General features: G+C 42.6%; 1 protein-coding gene across 1 annotated transcript in view; it reads left to right on the plus strand.

Annotated features, from left to right (window-relative positions):
• The window catches only part of dock8 (dedicator of cytokinesis 8), a 79,486-nt gene that overhangs the window by 25,816 nt on the left and 29,475 nt on the right, over positions 1 to 24,195 (plus strand). The window contains exons 8-22 of the mRNA XM_056296548.1: positions 722 to 788; positions 5,911 to 6,060; positions 6,332 to 6,412; positions 6,701 to 6,863; positions 7,020 to 7,156; positions 9,210 to 9,303; positions 9,453 to 9,615; positions 11,879 to 11,996; positions 12,177 to 12,247; positions 12,469 to 12,613; positions 13,855 to 13,956; positions 14,604 to 14,699; positions 16,550 to 16,784; positions 17,716 to 17,880; positions 23,696 to 23,871. Coding sequence (XP_056152523.1) covers positions 722 to 788; positions 5,911 to 6,060; positions 6,332 to 6,412; positions 6,701 to 6,863; positions 7,020 to 7,156; positions 9,210 to 9,303; positions 9,453 to 9,615; positions 11,879 to 11,996; positions 12,177 to 12,247; positions 12,469 to 12,613; positions 13,855 to 13,956; positions 14,604 to 14,699; positions 16,550 to 16,784; positions 17,716 to 17,880; positions 23,696 to 23,871 — 1,963 coding nt within the window. The remainder of the gene's footprint in view (positions 1 to 721; positions 789 to 5,910; positions 6,061 to 6,331; positions 6,413 to 6,700; positions 6,864 to 7,019; positions 7,157 to 9,209; positions 9,304 to 9,452; positions 9,616 to 11,878; positions 11,997 to 12,176; positions 12,248 to 12,468; positions 12,614 to 13,854; positions 13,957 to 14,603; positions 14,700 to 16,549; positions 16,785 to 17,715; positions 17,881 to 23,695; positions 23,872 to 24,195) is intronic.

The raw sequence follows: 24,195 nt of genomic DNA on the forward strand, positions 1-24,195 counted from the left end.
ATAAAAGAGGAGGAGGGGAAATAATTGTGTAAATTTAACTGTTGCCATCTGCTTTTGTCCGTTAGACAAGGGATCGAAAGTGTTTAAAGCGATGCAGTATGTTGAGGAGACACGGTCAATGTGCGCAATGCTGACTTCATTATGAAAATGTGACCTTTTAGCCACCATTTAGCATACAGTACATTCTTGTGTGCTATAACTGTCTGTGACTTAAACTTGGTCTCTGGTTGGATGTTCCTGAAGGCATGCAGTCGTTTGAAGGGACGGAGCCACGTGGGAGAGTTGGAGGAGTGTTATGTGGGACTTAGCCTGCGCAGTGGTGGTGGTTGTTCTCTAGACCATCACTTTCTGTGGGCTAGATGCCCTCACTCTTTCCTTGTCTGCTTTTGTATCTCTCTCTCTCTCTCTCTCTCTCGCTCGCTCTCTCTTTTTCTCTCTTATTCTTGTCTCTCTCTTTGCGCTAGCACTCCATAAACCTGCCACATGTTTCAGTTGAGCTCTTTTCTCTGCTGCAGTGGTTTGGCAGTCCGCTCTCCTATCCTTCAACCTTAAGTTGACTTACACGATTGAAATATGATAGACAGCAATGAAAATATGGTAGAACAGCAAATGGTTTTTTTGAATTTAGAAATAGTATTTATCACAGGGGAGCGGCATCACTTGTCACCACTTCTGTTATTGAATTCCTGTCTAATTTCCTCTTCTCTGATGTCTTGCGTAGGTTTGAAATCGAGATTGAGCCCATATTTGCCAGCCTGGCCTTATATGACCTGAAAGAGAAAAAGAAGGTAAGAAATAAGTTGTTCAGAGTAGCGTCCCAAATTATGAGGCCTCTTCTGTAAATACACAGTATGGTTCGTGTCACTGGAACACATTTGGTGTTAATGTGATGTAATTTTTTTGTATTGTTTTGTTGCAGTTAGTAGGTCTGCTGTGGATGCGGGGTGGTCTCGTATTTTTTTTTTTTGGCAGACAGTGTGGTAGTAAGGGATCAGTGTAATCTGCTTGGGTTTAGGCCTCATCTGCCCGGACCTCTGTGCCCTGGGGGTCCTTGTTTTTTGGTACTGCAGCCACTAACGTTGCACAGTAGCATCCCGGCCAAATGCTCTGAGCTGCAGCCATTTAAATCTTTGCCATGGAATTGCACAGCTGGACAGTTTTTGGGAGAAGAGTTTGGGAGGATTTAGTTTGTACTTTAGCGCTGCTCATGGATCTCCAGCTCTAGCCAGTGACCTTTTCCTCTTCTTAGCATTTTCCAGCTGTTTTTAAATTAAACTGTAGGACCAATGACCATGCAACAGACTGGTGGGGCAATGTATGGCAACAATATGTCCCATCAATATTAAAACTGACACTTAGATAAGACAGTCTTAGGAAAGCTTCATAAAGTTGAGTGGTTGCAGTCCATTACAGATGATAAAAAATATTAGATAATAATAGACAGTATAGGTCATACAGTGTTGTGGTTGCAGTCCATTACGGATAATACAAATTATTAGATAATAATAGACAGTATAGGTCATATAGTGTTGTTATGTATGCTCTGTCATGTCCATCTACCTCAGGCGTGTATGTAAGTAACCTGCTACCGTCTGTTTCAGCATCTCTGATATATTTTCTGCACCATTGCACTTTATCACCTCTTATTTCACCTGTATAAGTCAATCCTTGTGCATATATATCCGAAGATTGTTGTGTTGTAGTGTTGTTATTCTATATTAAGTACACTGAGATAGCCACGAAACTGGAGTCAAATTCTATGTATTATGGCGGTACGCTGCCGCAGTGGTTAGCGCTATCGCCTCACAGCAAGAAGGTCCTGGGTTCGAACCCCGCGGTTATCCAACATTGGGGGTCATTCCAGGTCCTTACTGTGTGAAGTTTGCATGTTCTCCCCATCTGCGTGGGTTTCCTCCCACCACCAAAAGACATGCATGTTAGGGTTAATACTCCTGCCTGTGCCTTTGGCCGAGGCATGGCAAGATGAACTGGAGTTGGTCCCCGGGCGCTGCACGGCGGCTGCCTACTGTTCCTAGCTACCCAGCTAGGACGGGTTAAATGCAGTAATTTCCCCACGGGCATTAATGAAGTATCTCAAAATTAAAAAAAAGAAATGCATGTGCAAACCTGCATGGCCAATAAACATGATTCTGATTCTGATGTTAGCCATCTGCCCTGTGTAAACAGTATGGTATGTGCATGTGTACATATTTCTTCGTCTTCCATCCAACTGATGTCAAACTATGAGATTGAGACTGAAGTAATGTGCTGCTACACTGCAATAGCAACATGATTCCATTATTGTTTTTAATTTTCTACCTTTATTAGACAGCAACAGTGAAGAAGCAGACAGGAAATGGGAGGCGGTGTGGGGGTGAGGGGGGCGATATGACATGCAACAAAGGTCGCCGGCTGGAATCTAACCGGTGACGGTTGCGACCATGTGGCCCCTGTGATATGCGCTGTTGTGTGGGGCTATGGAGGTGCCCCACACAATTCCATTATATGCTGAACCTGTATGTGTCCTTGTAGGGATTAACGCAGCGTCCCGCTTAATAAATAGGGCCGAGACCGAAGCAGAGAGTTAAAGACCTTCAAAATTAGTTGTCAGTGGCAGAGAAAGAGGAATTGGCCTGCTTGTTCAGTCAATTAAACGTGATGTGGCTGGGACCGTGAACTGTTTGCTTCAGATTTACAAGTGTACTTTTTTTCTTTCTGTCTTTGCCTCTCCATCTCATTTCCTTGTTTCTCTCCATCGCTCCGCTCGAGGCTCGTTTCTTTGTCTTTCCCCTGAAATTCTGTCTGTTTACTTTCCTTGTTTCACATCTCTGCTGCCTCTTCCTCTGCTCATCTCTCCTCTCCTACATTCCTCTCTGCTAACTCTGTGTCTTACGATGAATTTGTTGCTTTTGTGTGTGTGTGTGTGTGTGTGTGTGTGTGTGTGTGTGTGTGTGTGTGTGTGTGTGTGTGTGTGTGTGTGTGTGTGTGTGTGTGTGTGTGTGTGTGTTTTTCTACTTGACTCTGTTTTCTGTTCCACATTATGAACTCTGCAGCAGATGTAATTATAATTCCATGTGATTCTCTGGTTATTAATCAAAACTATACTTTCCAAGCTTTTCCTAGCCGAGGTGTGTGCACAAATTCTGACCCAACAAAGTGCCACCCTTCATCTTCACCCATCATATCAAATTCATGGCAGGGATGACTTGCAAACATATAAAATATCTTCCATCAGTGGTAGATTTTATGTAAGACTGAAGTGGATACAGTCTCTCTCATAAACAAGTCACTGAGCAAAATAATTTGGAAGCATTTTCTACAAAAAACAATCTCCTGCAAAACTCAATTATCAGGAATTTTATTTATTTATTTAGTCAGACCATGAGTGACAGTGGACTTTTGCAATTGAGATTGGGCGTGTTTTATGGAAATACCAATAGGATGTCCCGTTTTATGTTGGCTGTTTTCATTTTATTTCATGTCATCATGCAGTCCGAACTGATATCTTTATGCGTGCTCAAAGTCCAGGTAAGGAAATCGCAGAAAGTTGAATCAGTTCATATGGTTTAGAGAGAGAAACGTTTCATCATTCATCTAAGTGACCTCTTCAGAGGACACTGATGAGGTCACTTAGATGAGTGGTGAAGCGTTTCTCTCTATAAACGTTGTGTCCAGATGAACTGATTCAACTTTCTGTGAATCCAAGCTGAAATTTTGCCAGGAAAAATAACATCCTAAAAATGTAGAAAGTCATTTTCCAGTAAGTGGTACATTCCTTCAGTCTTCTCTGCACTCTGCAGAACTGTGACCCTGAGTGACAGTTTGCCTCGTGTTAAACTTGACAAGGCGACTGTCAAGGTTCACAGCTCTGTGAGAGCCATACAGTAACAGTTTAGATGCTATAAAAACAGTTGCTTTACGCGGGCTGTCATTCAAATGACTGCTTAACACTGTCAATAAATACAACCATTTTGTATATACTGTACTGTACATTGTGTGTATACTGGTACGCTCTGTCATGTTCATCTACCTCAGGCATGTATGTAAGTAACCTGCTAACATCTATTTCAGCATCTCTGATATATTCTCTGCACCACTGCACTTTATCACCTCTTATTTCACCTGTATAAGTCAATCCTTGTGTATATATCTGAAGATTGTTGTGTTGTAGTGTTGTTATTCTGTGTTAAGTACACAGAGAGCCGCGAAACTGGAGTCAAATTCCATGTAGCGCAAACCTACATGGCCAATAAACATGACGGCATTTTTTTTTTCATTTCATATATGCAAGTGCATGAAGTGAAATGACAAATAAAGTGTTCCTGATTCTGATTCTGGTTTAAACTAGAATTCACAGTGTTGGGTTGTAATCATAACTGTAATCTTAAAATTGTTAAAAACAAACCAACAAACAAACAATTTACCTGGATGACCCTAGAATTAAATGCATAATCCATAGTTAGGTTCAAGAGTAGTCAATATTATAATTTATCATCTTTCAGGGATATTGTATTAGGATGAAATATTGTCATATTGTAATGCGCAGTTTTGCTGTCTGAACCAATTAATGAGAATCTCATGAAATTTCTCACAAAACACGGTCTGAAACATTCGAAAGGGAGTGTTATTTGAAAATAAAATTTTGATTTGCTATTGCCAAACAGTTCAGTTCAGTGAAACCTCAGTTGCATTCTTATCTATGGTATTTTTACTTATGTGGGCAGATATTGTGGCATATCGATATCATGTAAAATCCCCTATTATTGTCACGATAATATTTTTTCACATCGTCCAGCACTATTGAAGAGTGTGATTACTGTTACTTTGTCAGGCATTACAGGTACACTTCAAATTAGTTGGGCTGCTAAGGGACCTTCTCCACCCTGGAAAATGAGGCTAAATTCTAGCTGATAAGAAGGAAGTGTAGTTGATGGCCATCTAACTGGGAGGATCACATGAGCCTCATACTAGGCTGGGCCGGGGCGCATGGTCCTGTTTCTAGCCTGGGGTCACAGAGTAACACCGCGGAGCTGACTGAATGGAGGACATTCCACCATTAGCGTTCAGTTAAAAGCTTTGGTACTATAGATAAACATGGAGTTAGCACGGTGCTGTCTTTAGGATATCGACCCCCTTCGGTTGCTCTTGGGTACTGTTGCTTGCCAGCGTTGCAGGTTTTCAACCTAGTTGGTTTACACTTCATTGAGTGTATTCTTCTATGACTAGACGTTTGCCACCAGAAAACATTCTAAAGGGCGCCCGGGTGGCGTGGCGGTGTATTTCATTGCCTACAAACATGGAGATCGCCAGTTCGAATCCCTGTGTTATCTCCAGCTTGGTCGGGCGTCCCTACAGACACAATTGGCCGTGTTTGCGGGTGGGAAGCCGGATGTGGGTATGTGTCCTGGTCACTGCAGTAGCGCCTCCTCTGGTAGGTCGGGGTGCCTGTTCGGGGGGAGGGTCAACTGGGGGGGGGGTAGCGTGATCCTCCCATGCACTACGTCCCCCTGGTGAAACTCCTCATTGTCAGGTGAAAAGAAGTGGCTGGTGACTCCACATGTTTTGGAGGAGACGTGGTAGTGTGCAGGCCTCCCCGGATCGGCAGGGGGGGGGGGGTGGAGCAGTGACCGGAACGGCTCGGAAGAATGTAGTAATTGGCCAAGTACAACTGGGAGAAAAAGGGGGGGGGGAATCCACAGGAAAAAAAAAGATTGTTGTATTGATTTGTTAATTTGTGGCCGTGTGCAGCTAATTTGCTCAGAAGAGTGGGGTAATTGGCCGGATACAATTGGAGAGAGAAAAAAGGGAGAAAAAAGAAAACATTCTAAAAACCCACGAATGTGCTTTTGACAAAAAAGATAAACTTTTGTTCCTTTTTAAAAGGTGAATTTCCTCTTGTTCCTCCTCCAGATATCTGAGAACTTCTACTGCGATCTGAACTCGGAGCAGTTTAAAGGTTTCCTCAAGCATCACACGCCACACGTGGATCACTCCAGTCTGGCCAGATCTGGCATCTTCTCCATCACCTACCCTTCGCCAGATATCTATCTGGTCATCAAGGTAGTGCCTCGCCTCATCCCACACCACCAACCAATAGATGGGGGGGGGGCGGGGGGGGGGGAAATGCATAGCACAATTTGACAAATTACACAGAGTCTCGTGTCCAAACGGACGTCGTAGTTTATTGTCTGTTTTTTGTTGCCGTTTCTTTATTGGACTCGAGTAGCTCGGGTTGCTATACCAATCTCTGCTTTTCAAATGTTGATGCTCCGGCTACACAGACATGCTGTTCGGCTGAGTCATCTACGTACTTCCTGTTTAACCTTTTCAGATAGAGAAGGTGCTCCAGCAGGGAGAGATCGGTGACTGTGCAGAGCCTTACATGACCATGAGAGAAAACGACTCGGCAAAGGTAGTCGAAGAGAGAGAACGCAAAGCAACTGAATCGCAGAAATAAAAATGTCATACTGCATAGCCGCCCTTTAGGTAGCTGTTCATGATGAAGCCGATTTGACTAGTTTGCTCAATATTACATAGATCTGTTTATGATTGGGTCAATAACAACAAGAGCACTTGTGTTTCATTGACCCTGAGTGTTCAGGCTAGAATAAACATAGTCACTGTGGCCTCACTTCCTGTTTTGGGTAATGATTTTGATATTTGATTTTTTTTTTTTTTTTTTTTTTTTTTTGTCCTTCAGAACAAGGACAAGTTGGAGAAGCTGCGAGGCCAGGCGGAGATGTTCTGCCAGAGGTTGGGTCGGTACCGCATGCCCTTTGCCTGGGCCACCGTTAATATCATGGATGTTATCAACACTGCCACACTAGACCGTGATGTCACGGACTCGGACAGCCTTAAAGGAGGTGTGTGCGTGTGTGTGTGTGTGTGTGTGTGTAAGACAGTTTTGGAGCATGTGAATGAGACTGTTACTGAGAGGCCTACAGTAAGTGTATTGGTTTAACCTGTGAAGTTTTTCTACTTTTGGCTTTATTATCAAGTTGGCCACTTGACTGTTTCAGGTAAATCTAGCAGTATGGACAGAAGGGCACCACTTCCCAGGAGGAACTCTGAGCGTTTCAACAACATAGATGATCAACCATATAACCTTTCTGTCTTTAAACCTGCTACTATCACCATCTCCACAATCTTCAAACAGGTAAAACACACACACACACACACACGGCGTATGAGATGCAAATGTGGCTAAGCTATGGCATTCAGTAAGATGTTAGTCTCGCTCCTTGAGACACGGCAGACACCCACAATCTCCATGGTTAAATATGCAGACATGCATCTGGGTGAGCTCTGTCCCTGCCATGCTGTCTCATCTACCAGTCAGTATCACTCATTCCACTTGCGTCACGACAGAGAGGTTTCGCTTCAGTCAGCCAAAACCTACAGAAAAATGCTGCTTGAAACCACGTGACTATGAAACACTTATCACAATATATACTGCTCAAAAAAATAAAGGGAACACCTAAAAACACAATATAGACCTCGATGAAGGAAATATTTCAGCTGAAAATCTTTATTTATTAGACAGAGGAATGTGTTTAGAGCAAAATAACCTAAGAATGATCAATGGAAATCAAAATCATTAGCCCATTAAGGTCTGGATTCAGAATCATACTCAAAATCAAAGTGGAAAATGAGAACATAGGCTGATCCAACTTCTGTGGAAATTCTTCAAGACGATTCAAAATGAGGCTCAGTAGTGTGTGTGGCCTCCACGTGCCTGTATGCACTCCCTACAACATCTGGGCATGCTCCTGATGAGACGACGGATGGTCTCCTGAGGGATCTCCTCCCAGACCTGGATCAGGGCATCGGTCAACTCCTGGACAGTCTGTGGTGCGACATTGCGTTGGCGGATGGTACGAGACATGATGTCCCAGAGGTGCTCGATTGGATTCAGGTCTGGGGAACGTGCAGGCCAGTCCATAGCGTCAATGCCCTCGACATACAGGAACTGCTGACACACTCTGGCCACATGAGGACGAACATTGTCATGCATGAGCAGGAACCCAGGGCCCACTGCACCAGCATATGGTCTGACAATGGGTCTGAGGATCTCATCCCGGTACCTAATGGCAGTCATGGTACCTCTGGCTAGCACTTAGAGGTCTGTGCGGCCCTCCAAGGATATGCCTCCCCAGACCATCACTGACCCACCGCCAAACCGGTCATGCTGGAGGATGTTGCAGGCAGCAGAACGTTCTCCACAGCATCTCCAGACTCTCTCACGTCTGTCACATGTGTTCAGTGTGAACCTGCTCTCATCTGTGAAGAGCACAGGGCGCCAATGGCGAATCTGCCAACCAAGATGTTCTCTGGCAAAGGTCAATCGGGCTGCATGGTGTTGGGCTGTGAGCACAGGCCCCAATTGTGGACGTCAGGCCCTCATACCATCCTCATGCATTCTGTTTCTCACTGTTTGAGCAGAAACCTGCACATTAGTGGCCTGTTGAAGGTCGTTTTGTAGGGCTCCGGCAGTGCTCCTCCTGTTTCTCCTTGCACAAAGGACCAGATAGCGGTCCTGCTGCGGGGTCGTTGTCCTCCTGCGGCCCCCTCCATGCCTCCTGGTGTACTGGCCTGTCTCCTGGTACCTCCTCCATGCTCTGGACACTGTGCTGGGAGACACATCAAATCTTCTTGCCACAGCACGCATTGATGTGCCATCCTGGATGAGCTGCACTACCTGAGCAACTTCTGTAGGTTGCAGATACCGCCTCATGCCACCTCTAGTGTTGAGGGCACTAGCAAAATGAAAAACTAACCAAAGATCGGCCAGAAAAGATGAGGACAGGCAAATGGTCTGTGGCCACCACCTGCAAATCCATTCCTTTTATAGGGGTTGTCTTGCAAATTGTCTAATTTCCACCTGGTGGAAATTAGACAATTTACCAAAAGGTGAAATTGATTCACAAATCAGTGTTGCTTCCTAACTGGACAGGTTGATATCTCAAAAGTGTGATTGACTTGGAGCTACATTGCATTGCTTATGTGTTCCCTTTATTTTTTTGAGCAGTGTAGATTTCAATTGAGCGAAAAACTGTTTTCGATACAGTAACAGTGCAGGAGATTCTGAGGCTGTTTTGGTTTCCTTATACCCAATGTATGGAATTGTATCTTTGTCTTCTTGTGCAAACTTGAATCAAATAACAAACCTAATGTATCACTCTCCGACGGTGTGTGTGTGTGTGTTTTAGGAGGGAGACCGTTTAAGTGATGAGGATTTGCTCAAGTTCCTGGGTGAGATTAGGAAGACCTCCACTGCACATAGAAGAGTCAAGACCATAACAGGTCATCTTTCATTAAAAGCTCACTCTATTTTCTCTCTCTTTGTTTTATTTCATATTCCTTGATATGACATACAGTCTGCTATGTCAGTCATATAAGGTTACATTTAATGAATTGTGTGTGTGTGTGTGTGATTTGCCCCTTTCGTACAGGTACAATAAAACTGGACATGACGGCAGCCCATGACATGCCACAGGCCTGTCTCTCTACTGAGCTCATCCCTCTGAAACCAGTGGCTGAAAAAAACATTCGACCAATCAAAGAAGTACTGGAGTTTCCCTCCAGTGAGGTCTATGTCCCGCACAATATATACAGGTAAGATTGTATTATTAATAATGTGCAGATGAACTCACAACTAGCCTAAGATGGACACATGTACATTGTTTTTCATATTTCAGTCAGACGAGCGAAAGTTTTGTCAAGTACAACTTACAATGTGTGCAGCAACATAACAATAAATACCTTTTGTCACCAACAAAACATGATACAAAGGTGTGCAAATGTCAGATAGGAGGGTCACATATTATAGAGAAGTACTAGGTACATTGCATTATCACTTGCCGGGGTACTTTTTCGGGGCTTATCTGTTCTCTCTAAGAAGTGAAATATGAACATTTATTATCCAGCCATCCATTATCCAAGCTGCTTATCCCAATTGGGGTCGCGGGATGCTGGAGCCTATCCCAGCAGTCGTTGGGCGGCAGGTGGAGAGACACCCTGGACAGGCTGCCAGTCCATCAGAGGGCACATTTATTTTTAAAATCTTTATATTTTCATTTATACCAAAAGAATGTGCATGTTTGTTCATCCATGCAAATCTACAAACTAGAATACCCATGTGTCTCCTTGTCAAATCAGGTTATAATATGAGGGCGGTACAGTGGAACAAATTGCATGCACTGCAGCCCCAGGAGTAAACAGGGTCTCTGCCCTCATTTAGACAGTGAATTTCTGCTCCAACAGTAGTGTTACAGTATCTTACTCATCACTCATAAGAGTTTTGACGACCCTTCAAAGCGTAGCTCTTTTAGTGTAGGTATTATTTTTGGGCTTTCCACCTACACTACCTGTGAAATCACCTAGTAGGGGACATGAGAGAGGGAGCCTGTACAGGTTTCTACATTGTACTTAACACAACTGAAGCGCAACATACAACATAACGTCTTTAGATTTTGCAAGTTGATGTTTGGACTTTGTGTGCGTGAGCCATCGATTTGAGTGGAAATCATATGTTGTCACTCTGCTGTGGGCTTTTTTGTTCAGCGGAATTGTGCTCCAGGTTTCCAGACAAATCCCAGTGTTGTATGTAAGGCAGGAGGACGCTGCAAATTACTGATTGTGGTGGTTTTGCACTTACTCAGCTGTCACCTTGCCTTTGCGTCATTGCACAGAGGGTGCCACCCAGTGGTGATGAACGGAATGGTCACATTTTAGCCCCGTGCTCTGTATCATAAACCAGTGGTTCTCAACCTTTTTGGGGTCCTGGACCCCCTGCGTATTTTTGATCTACCCTGAGGACCCCTCCACCTGATCTTGGGGGAGGGGGGTTGCAATTTGATAGAAACAGTAGAAACTGCATTTTAAATTGCATTATAGCATTTATTCACTCTTTGGGGCAAAAATAAGAGCTTTCAGTTGTAACTTAGATATAGTTAACAAAACAGAATTCTTATGCAGTAACTTTCAGATATATGTAACAAAACAGAATATGTATTCAGTAACTTTCAGATATATGTAACAAAACAGAATATGTATACAGTAACTTTCAGATATATATAACAAAACAGAATATGTATTCAGTAACTTTCAGATATATGTAACAACAGAATTTTTATGCAGTAACTTTTAACAATGCAAACGGGAGCGAGATCTCTTATTAAAATACAATAAATTACACTTGTGAAACAGATGTAATTAGAGAAAAAAAAGTCCTGTTACCCTTTATAGTTTAGGTAGATAAAGGTCTCAGTCACATTTGAGTAAAATAATCCTATTTCTATAAATGTCATAGGATCTTTTTTTTAAAGATATTTTATTTTCACGGACCCCTTGCAATTACACCACGGACCCCTAGGGGTCCGCGGACCCCCGGTTGAGAACCACTGTCATAAACTAGAAGAATTATAGTTAAAATTAATGAAAAGGAGTAATGATCAACAATAATGATGTAATAGAAGTCTCTCTCTCTCTCTCTCTCTCTCTCTCTCTCTCTCTCTCTCTCTCTCTCTCTCTCTCTCTCTCTCTCTCTCTCTCTCTCTCTCTCTCTCTCTCTCTCTCTCCTCTCTCTCTCTCTCTCTCTCTCTCTCTCTCTCTCTCTCTCTCTCTCTCTCTCTCTCTCTCTCTCTCTCTCTCTCTCTCTCTCTCTCTCTCTCTCTCTCTCTCTCTCTCTCTCTCTCTCTCTCTCTCTCTCTCTCTCTCTCTCTCTCTCTCTCTCTCTCTCATCTCTCTCTCTCTCTCTCTCTCTCTCTCTCTCTCTCTCTCTCTCTCTCTCTCTCTCTCTCTCTCTCTCTCTCTCTCTCTCTCTCTCTCTCTCTCTCTCTCTCTCTCTCTCTCTCTCTCTCTCTCTCTCTCTCTCTAGGAACCTGCTGTTTGTCTATCCGCATAGGCTAAACTTTGTCAACAGGCTAACATCAGCACGAAACATCACCATCAAAATCCAGTTCATGAGCGGCGAGGATCCCGGCTGCTCGCTGCCTGTTAGTGCTGCTATTCACACACGATCACAATCTCCCGACAATGAAATATCCTGGCCCTATTATTTACATTTAAAATGCTTGATCGCTTTAACCGCATTATATAGCTACGTCAGGTTGACACAATAGATTGTGTATGCTAAAGTTAACGTAGTGTTTTGTTTGTCCCCCCCCTCTTCTAAGGTTATTTTTGGGAAATCCAGTGGACCCGAATTCGTGCAGGAGGTCTACACACCCATCGCCTACCATAATAAGCAAGTTGACGAGAGTTTAACTTTTCTAAACCAGATGACGTACAAGATAATTTCCTTTTTTTTTCCCCCGTTTTATAAAATAGACGGTGTGCTGACTCTTGCTGTTTCAACTGCGTGTGTCCCACTTTTGATCCCTTGCTTTGCCTCGTCCTTCCCTCTTTCTGTTCCCCCTCTCATGTCTTCTCTTTTCTCTCTCTCATCGCCCCTGCCCGTCCTCTCAGGTCCCCAGACTTTCACGAGGAAGTGAAGCTGAACCCTTCCAGCTCGGCTGACCCAGAGAACCACCTGCTGTTTACCTTCTACCACATCAGCTGCCAGCAGAAGCAGAACCAGAGCGGCAACTGCGAGACGCTCATCGGATATTCTGTGAGTCCGTCTCTGACCACCGCTAACCAGGGAATATCCAAATCGCTACTTTTTCAGTGGGAGAGACTAGGCGTTGCAGAATGGAATTTGGCATCTTTTTGTGCCCAGTGTCATCACAAAATCCATCTCTCATTAACATTTAGGTTAGGATGGCACAGTGGCCCAGTGATTAGCACTGTTGCCTCACAGCAAGAAGGTCCTGGGTTCGACCCCGGGCCATGCCAGGTCCTTTCTGTGTGGAGTTTGCATGTTCTCCCCATGTCTGCGTGGGTTTCCTCCGGGTGCTCCGGTTTCCTCCCCACCGTCAAAAAGACATGCATTTTAGCGTTAATACTCCTGCCTGTGCCCCTGAGCAAGGCAATGGAAAGAAGCACTGGAGTTGGTCCCCGGGCGCTTCAGCTGCCCACTGCTTTTCTCCAATAGAATGGGTTAAATGCAGAGATCAAATTCATTGTAACAATATAATGACAAAATAAAGTGGCTTTCATTCATTTTTTGTGAAAGGCGGATGAAATATTTGGGTTTGTTTTAGGTTTTTTTTTTTGTGTGTGGCATTTCCCCCCTATATTAGATAGTGATAGTCGAGAGAGAGACAGGAAAGGCAGGGGAGAGAGAGGGGGATGACATGCAGCAAAGGGCCCGGGCCAGATTTGAACCCGGGCCGCTGCGGTAAAGACTCAGCCTTATGTGGTACATACTCTACCGGGTGAGCCACCGGGGCGCCCCCATGCCTTTTGTATTTTTTATGTCCTCACTGCAGTTAAACAGTTTGGTCTATGCAAATACATAAACCCACAACCAAACTTTCGAATAAGTAAACCGCCCGCCTGAAGATTATTCTGTTCCTCTGTATGAATGACAGAGAAGATAATCATCGTGTCACGGAGGGAGCAGGAATTGATGACCCAAGTGCAGATGCGGTAACAGGTTGAACAAAAGGTTTACTGGTAGGAAACGTGAGGGTACCAGGAGCACACATGACGAGAACGTGCCAGTGACATGGTACGCTCGTACAACGAACAAGCTAAACAGTCAAACTTAAATACACAGAAACGCGACCAACCAATCAAAACCCCTTTGGGGCAAATGGGTAACGGAGGAAAACTGGACAGGACCCAGGACTGGGATGGTGTTGTCAAGACCCCAGGGCTGGAGTGGCCGGAACTGGAATGACCGTGACGCATTGTGCTATTAGATGCAAGTAGAGAGCTGACGCGCGCTTTGTGTTGTCTTTCCTCCAGTGGCTTCCGATTCTGAATAACGAGCAGCTGCAGACGGGTCAGTACTGTCTCCCCATTGTGCTCGACCGACTGCCTGTGAACTACTCACTGCACTCACCTGAGGTACATACCTGCCCTCCAGATGTATTTATTTGCCATCCATTTCAGTTTAACATAGAGCAAATGAATGCCATAGCTGTTCCTATTTAACCTATGTTTGAATTTATTCTTTGATAGTCAATGAAATGTTGGTGATTACTTGACTATATGAAATACCTAGATAGGTCATATTTTCATATTCTTATTGTGAGATGCTGTTTTTGAGATATTCTTATACAATGTTAGTCTTTCCAATTTTACAATTTTTTTTTATGATCATAATATTTTTTATACGCGCATCACAGTGATTTATGTATGTGCTAACTTAGGACTTTACGGCACAGTGTTGCCAGGACTGAATTCACATTGTTTAATCAATACACCATATGAGGTTATGGTTTGCAGTAAGTTGCAAAACAGTCAGTAGGTGCTGGTTGGCAAAATGTGTATCTTAACTGACATAATTTAACCAGAAACCAGGGATCCGAATGGATCACGTTTTTATAAGATGGCAGTCACATTCACTACCAAACACTATGCTACAAGTGTAAGAGGCGGTTTTTCACATTCGTATCCATAAGAACAGTTAGGTCTGTGGCTTCAAACATGACCCAAAGCAGAAGTGATGAGCGGTTATCAGCAAGTTTCCATCTATCTTCTTGTTTATGTAGAAAGTCCCTCTCCAGATTCCCCCAGTCAAGTGGATGGAAAGTCATAAAGGGCTGTTTGACCTGGAGATCCAGGCTGTGTCTTCTGTACACACACAGGTGAGAAAGGGTGTCTCACACACACACACACACATATACACTACCGTTCAAAAGTTTGGGATCACCCAAACAATTTCGTGTTTTCCATGAAAAGTCACACTTATTCACCACCATATGTTGTGAAATGAATAGAAAATAGAGTCAAGACATTGACAAGGTTAGAAATAATGATTTGTATTTGAAATAAGATTTTTTTTACATCAAACTTTGCTTTCGTCAAAGAATCCTCCATTTGCAGCAATTACAGCATTGCAGACCTTTGGCATTCTAGCTGTTAATTTGTTGAGGTAATCTGGAGAAATTGCACCCCACGCTTCCAGAAGCAGCTCCCACAAGTTGGATTGGTTGGATGGGCACTTCTTTGAGCAGATTGAGTTTCTGGAGCATCACATTTGTGGGGTCAATTAAACGCTCAAAATGGCCAGAAAAAGAGAACTTTCATCTGAAACTCGACAGTCTATTCTTGTTCTTAGATATGAAGGCTATTCCATGCGAGAAATTGCTAAGAAATTGAAGATTTCCTACACCGGTGTGTACTACTCCCTTCAGAGGACAGCACAAACAGGCTCTAACCAGAGTAGAAAAAGAAGTGGGAGGCCGCGTTGCACAACTGAGCAAGAAGATAAGTACATTAGAGTCTCTAGTTTGAGAAACAGACGCCTCACAGGTCCCCAACTGGCATCTTCATTAAATAGTACCTGTTAGAGCCTGTTTGTGCTGTCCTCTGAAGGGAGTAGTACACACCGGTGTAGGAAATCTTCAATTTCTTAGCAATTTCTCGCATGGAATAGCCTTCATTTCTAAGAACAAGAATAGACTGTCGAGTTTCAGATGAAAGTTCTCTTTTTCTGGCCATTTTGAGCGTTTAATTGACCCCACAAATGTGATGCTCCAGAAACTCAATCTGCTCAAAGAAGTGCCCATCCAACCAATCCAACTTGTGGGAGCTGCTTCTGGAAGCGTGGGGTGCAATTTCTCCAGATTACCTCAACAAATTAACAGCTAGAATGCCAAAGGTCTGCAATGCTGTAATTGCTGCAAATGGAGGATTCTTTGACGAAAGCAAAGTTTGATGTAAAAAAAATCTTATTTCGAATACAAATCATTATTTCTAACCTTGTCAATGTCTTGACTCTATTTTCTATTCATTTCACAACATATGGTGGTGAATAAGTGTGACTTTTCATGGAAAACACGAAATTGTTTGGGTGATCCCAAACTTTTGAACGGTAGTGTATATATATATATATATACACACACAGAGTTAGTTCTTCTATACTTGTGAGGACCCTCATTGACCTCACCGATTCCCTAGCCTCTAACCTTAACTATCAGAACTACGTTTTACCTTAGCCCTTAATCTACTTTTAACCTAATCCTAACTCTAACCTTAACCCCAAACCCAAATTCTAACCGAAATTAATTTATGATTAAACACACACACTAACACACACACACAATTCTCTTAACTCTGCAAAGACACCTATCTGTCACATTTCAGTCACTGTTTCTCTGTTCTCTTTTTCTTTCAAACTGCCTATCCGTCTCTTGTCTTTCTCTATCCCCTCTCTTTTTCTCTCTCTCTCGCTCTCTCTCTCTTCATCTTTTTTTAGAAACCATCAATGGTGTTGATGAAAGTGCTCATCTATCTTAATATATATACATATAATCCATCTGGATTATTTTGCTCCTTATTTGTTGAGCCTTTCCCTACCGTTGAGTGTGTCTTTAAATAAAGTTTTATTTATATATATATATATATATATATATATGTGTGTGTGTGTGTGTGTGTGTGTGTGTGTTTGAGATCCATAAACATACCACTCAATATATTCTGTGCCCCTCATCAGGACAACCATTTGGAGCGTTTCTTTACTCTCTGTCACGCCCTGGAGGGTGGTGCGACTTTCCCTCTGCGGGTCAGGGAGGAGAAGATACCAGAGAACAAGCTGGAGCATGAGCTGAAGCTCAGCATCATTTCCCTGTCGTCCTCCAGGCTAGAGCCTCTGGTCCTCTACCTCCACCTGGTGCTGGATAAACTCTTCACACTCATCATGCAGCCCATGCTCATTGCTGGACAGACAGGTGAGGATTTAGCTTAGCGTGTCTGAATCAAAGGGCGAGGACGTGGCCACTGCTGCAGAGAAGCAGCAGCCTCACATTTAAGTAAACTGTACGCTGTACGGCTACAATACATTTGTGACTCAAAATTGAAAATCATCAACCTGTTAATGTGCCCCTTGATTTCTGAGCCCAAAGGCCAAACACGATGCACCCAAACTAAAATGTCCGTAGCTTTTGAACACTTTTGAAAGTATGCATAACCATGGTCTCTGCGGAAAGACAGCCCTTTGCAGTGTGTTCCTGAAGAGTCAGATTTAACCAAAGTATTACTGAAGCGGAGTTGCAGAAGCTCAAAACATAGAGTAAATTGAATTTTATTTTTGTCTACAATGGAAATCATTTGATTTAAAATACTAACTTCATTTGGTGTTGTATATTGAGCCCATAACGCAAAGGAGTTATTATCAGAAGTCTTATTTGACATTATTTTTACTTTGGATATGCACTGGCAGATCTCCAAAATGCCCATTTGGAGGCTCTAAATGGGCATTTTGTGCCAAATGGTGTTATGGGTCTTTTGGAGTGCGCAAGACAACTGGTGCATGTGAGAAGGTTAAATGTGTCATCAGAATATGAGATTTGGACCAAAGTCCTTCATAAGTTTGTAAAAACTGAGACAGTTGCAATGTTTTGCAGATAGTGTGCAGGCCGAAATACACCAAGCTTTTTTTTTTCAGTAATTACTCATTCATTTTGATTTAATGCCATACTATAGTTTTGCTATAACTTGGTAGTCACACAGATTTGGACTGGTTGATGGTTTCCTGGTTATTATTACCTCAACTGAAGAATTTGTATGTGTTTCACTTTAATCTTTTCCTTGTGTCTCGACAGTTTTTGAAAGACTAAAACATTATTTGATTTTTGGTATGTTTCTGTCTGTGCCCTATAGCCAACCTGGCCCAGATAGCCTTTGAGTCAGTGGTGTCCATCGTCAACAGTCTCCATAACAGCCAAGAGCTGACAAGGGACCAGCTGGGCAGGAATGGCCTCTTGGCAACCTACCTCTACTGGGTGTTTTGTCTGCCCGAAGCCTCCCGAGAGATCCAAAACACAGGTACTAATCACAAGAAGATATGAAAATGATGCTGGATGCACAAGATGTCCTGTGCCAATCAAGGTCCTATCCTATCAGAGCAGCAGAAGCTCAGGAGATAGAGCATGACATTTGGTGACTGGAGGGGTTGCCGGTGCCATTCCCAACTCCTCCTTGCAAAAATGCCAGGATGTCCCTGAGCAAAACACCTAACCCCTATCTCCTCCTGATGAGCTGGTTGTTTCCTTGCATGGTTGATACTACCATCAGTGTATGTGTGTGGGTGAATGTGAGGCATCAGTTGTAAAGTGTTTGAGTGGCTGTTGGCAGCTAGAAAAGCATTATATAAAATACAGTCCATATCCAAGATAAGCTGTCTACAGTCATATTTAATATCCTGCTTTCATGGTACCCCTTTATCTACGAGTCCCCTACTAATGTCTACCCTACCTGCATCTCCCACTACTTTATTGAACCTGTAAAATATTTGAAACCCCAAGAGGTTAAAGTCTTTCATCATCATTAAAGGACAGAGTTCTCTGGCTGGGTTTCTCCAAAAGTGGAACAACTCCGGCATCTTTATGGTTATGAGTTATCGGTTTTACGTGTTTCAAATCAGAAACTGCAGCGTTTTCCCCTTGAAATTTTCTTTTAGTGGGTGGGGTTGATGAGGTGTAGGTATGTTGTCAACCGGATGGGAATACTGTCAAAGTTTTAGCCTGGCTCAATTCATTTAGTCAGTTTTGTCATCATACCAAGGCTACTGTAGAACTGAACGCAGCCTTCCGTCACACCATGCTTGCAAGTAGTCAGTTTCGCTGTGGTAAAAGCGCACGATGTGAAAATACAAATACTCATCAGGCGATGTCACCTTTCAACTCATTGAAACTTTCACATGTGTGGAATGTAAAGCAATGTCCAGGGAAAGTTAATACGGAATTTGAAGTCACTGTGTTACAAGCCATCCACGGCAATCCAATCAATGCCAAAGCACTGGAGAGTGAGGGACATCTGCGCTGTCAACAGTACTGCAACTCTCCCGCACAGGTTGGCTATGAGACGGTTGCATTTTGTGGACAAAATGATAAACAATCAGAGAGCTACCGATAGGGATGGGGTACTGAAACCTGGTATTAAACAGGCATGTAAGGGCAGAAACACAAGCGATCTTTTGAAACGTCTTGCGAAAGTGCATCAAATACAGGCGGAGAAATGCGGTTTTCAACTGCCGAGCTCACAGTTCATCTCTCGTTGGCCCATCCACCTCAGCTATGCTGGCAGCCTAGAGCCCATGAAGAGTTAACTCAATTATACAAACGTGAGTTAATGATTAAAAGTAACGCGATGTCCAGACATGAGAAAATAAACCAATGTTAATTTTGTTTGTAATTTGTTTGTTTTTTTTTTCTCTTCAAAAAAATAATAAAAAGAACCAATAAGTGTGCCGTTAAATTACTGGATCGTTAAGCAGTATATCAGTAAGAGTAGTAGTACCGTTAAAATCTTATCGACAATGAACCAATAATGCATAAATAAATAATAAACCGATAATACCCCAGCTGTCACTGCTCTTGTGGTCTGGGATCCACTCAAGGCTTACATGAGAGGGCAAATTATTCAATTATATTCAATTCAATTCAATTTATTGTCATTAAAAACAATGTGCAGGCACATGTTAAAAATGAAATGAGGGCTGTGGCTTCACCAAACAGTGCAAGACAGACACAGACAAACACAGCAAGCACAATATAAGATATACACACATGAAGACCAGAAGCTAAAAATAAGTTTAAAAAAAAAAAGAAGAGCTGGAGTACAAAATATTTAAAAATATCTACAGACATTCAGTGGGTAGCAAGGTTCAGGTGGGCAACAGCTTGTGGAAAGAAGCTGTTTTTGAGCCTGGTAGTGCGGGCTCTGAGGCTCCTGTAGCGCCTCCCAGAGGGCAGGGGGGGTGAACAGTCCATGGTTGGGGTGGGTAGGATCTCTGCTGATGCTCAGACCCCTTCGAAGGCAGCGTTTGTGATAATTATATCATTCATTGCAAACAAGAAAAGGCATTCTCAGAAGGAACCACTGGATTTATCATCTAAAATTCTAGATATCAATAAACAATATGCATTAACTCAAAACTCCAGAACTATATCACACAGTGTTGTAGTACTCGAGTCTGACTCAGGACTCGATTTGGACTTGAGCACTGATGACTCGCACTCGAACACTGGGGACTCTAGATGTGACTCGGACTCGAGGTTTAGCAACTCGACTACAACACTGATATCGCAAAAGACTAGAAGTCAAAGACTAGACCTCCTTACTACTCACCAAACACAAAATCTTTTAATTAAAAACCAAAAGTCATGTTATGAGCATGGTGAAAAGACGGGGAAACTGTTAGCTAACAACTAAAGGGACAGAGGGCTAACCAATTTATAACAAGTATTCACACAGAGAATGGAGATATCGCTATATATCCCATTAAAATTAATAGTACATTTAAAGAGTTCTTCCCCCAACTATACACCTCTCAATTTGATGGGGACGAAATTACAATTAAAGCCTTTCTTGACCCTCTGCTCATTCCAACTATTCCCCCAGACTTGGTGGAAAAGCTGGAAGCACCTCTAACCCAAGGAGAAATAACCCTAGCCATATCATCAATGCAATCTGGAAAATCCCCAGGGCTGGACGGATTTCCAGCCAAATTCTTTTAAGAATTTGGTAACACTTTAGTATGGGGAACATAAAAAAACTTAATTACTAGTGAATTAGTAATGATCAAGATGTCACTTTAGTATGGGGAACATATTCTAAATAATGAAAACTTAATTTACAGTAATTTCACACTATTAACACTTGTAGTTTTGTGTTTTGTTATGTAAGAACAGACCATATTCATTAAGTGTTAGTAAGGGCGAATAACTCTTCTTGTGGTACTACCACCTTATAAAGTCCATACTAAGCAAAGCATATTGAGATGGTACTACTAATAAGCAATAATTCTGAGGTTATAGAAGGAAAACTCATAGTTAATGGCTTACTGGTTGTATAATAAGGCCATGCAGAATAAGGCATTAATGAGTACGTAATAATGACCAATTAAGAGCCAATACATTGCTAATTTGCATGCTAATAAGCACCTAATTAATGGTGACTACGTTCCCCATACTAAAGTGTTACCAAGAACTTTTCTGCGCTTCTCTCCCCACAATTAACAACTGTTCTATCTGAATCCCTTAGGCCGGGTTCACTCCCTCCTTCTCTAAATGAGGCATTTATGATTCTCATAGCAAAGAAAGGGAGAGACCTTGTAGAATGTGCCTCGTATAGGCCTATCTCACTTATGAACACAGATGCTAAGATTCTAGCAAAGACCCTGGCACACAGATTGGAAGAAGTTACCACCCAAATAATAGCAAATGATCAGACAGGCTTCGTTAAAAACCGTCACTCCTTTTTTAATGTCTGACATCTTTTCAGCGTACTGCACTTCTGAAAATGTCCCTGAGTGTGTCGTATCATTAGACGCGGAGAAAGCGTTTGATTGAGTCGAGTGGAAATACTTATTTACAGTTTTGGGAAAAATTTAGATCGGGGCAGTCGTTCATATCTTGGATTAAATTATATACGTCTCCCACTGCAACAGTTCAAACTAATGGTACAGTTTCTCAACCTTTCGGCCGCAGAACCCGTCAGGGTTGTCCACTAAGTCCCATCCTGTTCGATCTAGCTGTTGAACTGCATGCAGTTGCTCTTTGTAACAATGCAAACATTGCCGGTATTTGGAGGAGGGGGGGGGTATGGAACATAAAGTGTCTATATGTAGATGATCATCTGCTATATATTTCAGACCCAACAATCTCTGCCAGTAGCACTTTCTCTTCTTAACCAGTTTGGATCACTATGGGGGGGTGGTCATGGTGATGCTGGTCTCGTGGCTTGGGTCCTGGGCTGTTCCGGTAGCGTCTGAACACTGCTTGGCATCCTGCTCATTGTATTCTTCATATATTTTATAATTCCATTATAATTCTGTTATCCTCTTTCAATGTTGTATTGTGTAAATTATGTAAACAACATCCATTGCATGTTGTCCGTCTTAGGAGAGAGATCCCTCCTCTGTTGCTCTCCCTGAGGTTTCTTCCTATTTTTCCTCCCTGTTAAAGGGTTTTTTAGGGGGTTGTTCCTTATCCAATGAGAGGGTCTAAGGACAGGATGCTGTGTTGCTGTTAAGCCCACTGAGGCACATTTGTAATTTGTGATATTGGGCTATACAAATAAAATTGACTTGACTTGACTATCGGGATACAAGATAAACTTGCACAAAAGTGAATTGTTCCCAATTAATAGCTAAGCATCTGACCTAGACTACAGTGACATACCATTCCAAATTAAAGAAAGACAATTCACCTACTTGGGAGTAGCAGTCTCACAGAAATTCCAACATTTTTTTAAAGAAAATTTCATGACTACTAAATCAGGTTAAAACATCGTTACTGCAGTGGTCCCCTCTTACACTGTCCCCTGGCGGACGAATAAACCATTTATTTTCATATAAACCCTGTTTTATTTTATTTATCGCTATTATCAATGTCATTGTTATTGCTTCATTTTCTTTCTTTTTTTATGTATACTTTATAACAATGTGGAACATATCTGCCCAACCCGGATAATTACTTTTTGTTAATAAGATCTTCTTAACGACACCCATCCCTAGCTACAGCGTATTCTTTTGAAAACATGCAATCCTATAGTACAGTAAATTGAATGTGTTTTCCTTTTTACTGAAAATCAACATGTTAATTTTCACATTACGCTGACTGGTGAGGAATAGTGGGCCAGTACTCACAGTTAGTGGGCGACCCACCCACCCATTAATGGCTCCCGTAGGGGAAACACTGTACTGAGTACTCGCGTTTTCCCTGAACGCTGATGGGATTTTCGTGTGTATGTAATCTTCGTCTTTGTGTTGGATGTTTTTTTGGTGGCTTTTCGTCTTTGCAGTAGTACAAATGTGCACCCGCAAGCCTAGGCTCCAGAGGAAGACCAGATTCAATCAACATGTAAATCCATAGTTTGCCAGCACTCTTAAATTTTAGGAAAATTTATAATATATTATAGGAAATTATATATATATATATATATATATATATTATAGGGAAATACATATAGCGTATCTTGTTGGGTGGCACAGTGGTTAGCGCGGTTGCCTCACAGCAAGAAGGTTCTGGGTTCGAGCCCCAGGGTAGTTCAACCTTGGGGGTCGTCCTGGTTCGTCCTCTGTGTGGAGTTTGCATGTTCTCCCCATGTCTGTGTTGGTTTCCTCTGGGTGCTCTGGTTTCCTCCCACAGTCCAAAGACATGCAGGTCAGGTGAATCGACCGTACTAAAATTGTCCCTCGGTGTGTGTGTGTGTGTGTGTGTGTGTGTGTGTGTGTGTTTGTCTGCTCTGTGATGGTCTGGCGGCCTGTCCAGGGTGTCTCCCCACCTGCCGCCCAATGACTGCTGGGGTGGGCTCCAGCATCCCCGCCACCCTGAGGAAGGATAAGCAGTTCGGATAATGAATATATCGTCTTAAAATTAACCTGACCAAAAAGGGTGGCAAGCCTCAACCTTTTCATCCCTCAGAGTGATCGCTTTCATTGCAAGAGCAAATAATAATTTTCCTGAGTCATTTCTGTGTCGGAAATAACAATTAAGGATTATATGAATCAGCTTTAAAGATTGTTTTCTTGTGTCTCTGCCTTTTTTTTCTTGTAGATTGGTGTGAGCACCTTTGATTCTCAGGATAAAATGAGTGTTTTGTTAGGTTTTTAATACATCTGCGTACCTTTGCTCAGGTCCAGGCACTGTGTTAACCTCTGAAAGTCGATACAGCACTATGGGCCGGGCTACAGCCACCAACATTGGCAACATGCTTTTCCAGTCCAGGATCCGCAGCAGCAGCAATCCTGATATCCCTGGTCCACAAACCTCTGCTGAGGACACTGAAGTCAAAAACATCCTTTCTTCTAAGGTACTGATGTGTGCACACTAGTTTTTTTTTCCCCTATCACTAACTAGGCAAAGTGGAGCACTGTGTCTAAGCTGCCTCCCCAGTTAAATGAGTGCCATATCAAGTGTTTGGATGGAGGAGGTTCTGGAGGCACATCGACTAAAAGCTGTTGTCACGAGATATTTTTAGAGGAAACACTGTTGCAAAGACAAACGGTGGAGGATTAACACCCATTTAAAATGCGAGATGAAATAGCGGGTTGATTAATTTTTTTCTGCAAAGTCTGTTGCTGGCATGATACAACGTATAAGTGCTAATGAAGTGTAAGTCACACTGTATCAGCCC

This window comes from Lampris incognitus, chromosome 1, assembly GCF_029633865.1.
Source record: "Lampris incognitus isolate fLamInc1 chromosome 1, fLamInc1.hap2, whole genome shotgun sequence".
NCBI classification, from domain to species: Eukaryota; Metazoa; Chordata; class Actinopteri; order Lampriformes; family Lampridae; genus Lampris; species Lampris incognitus.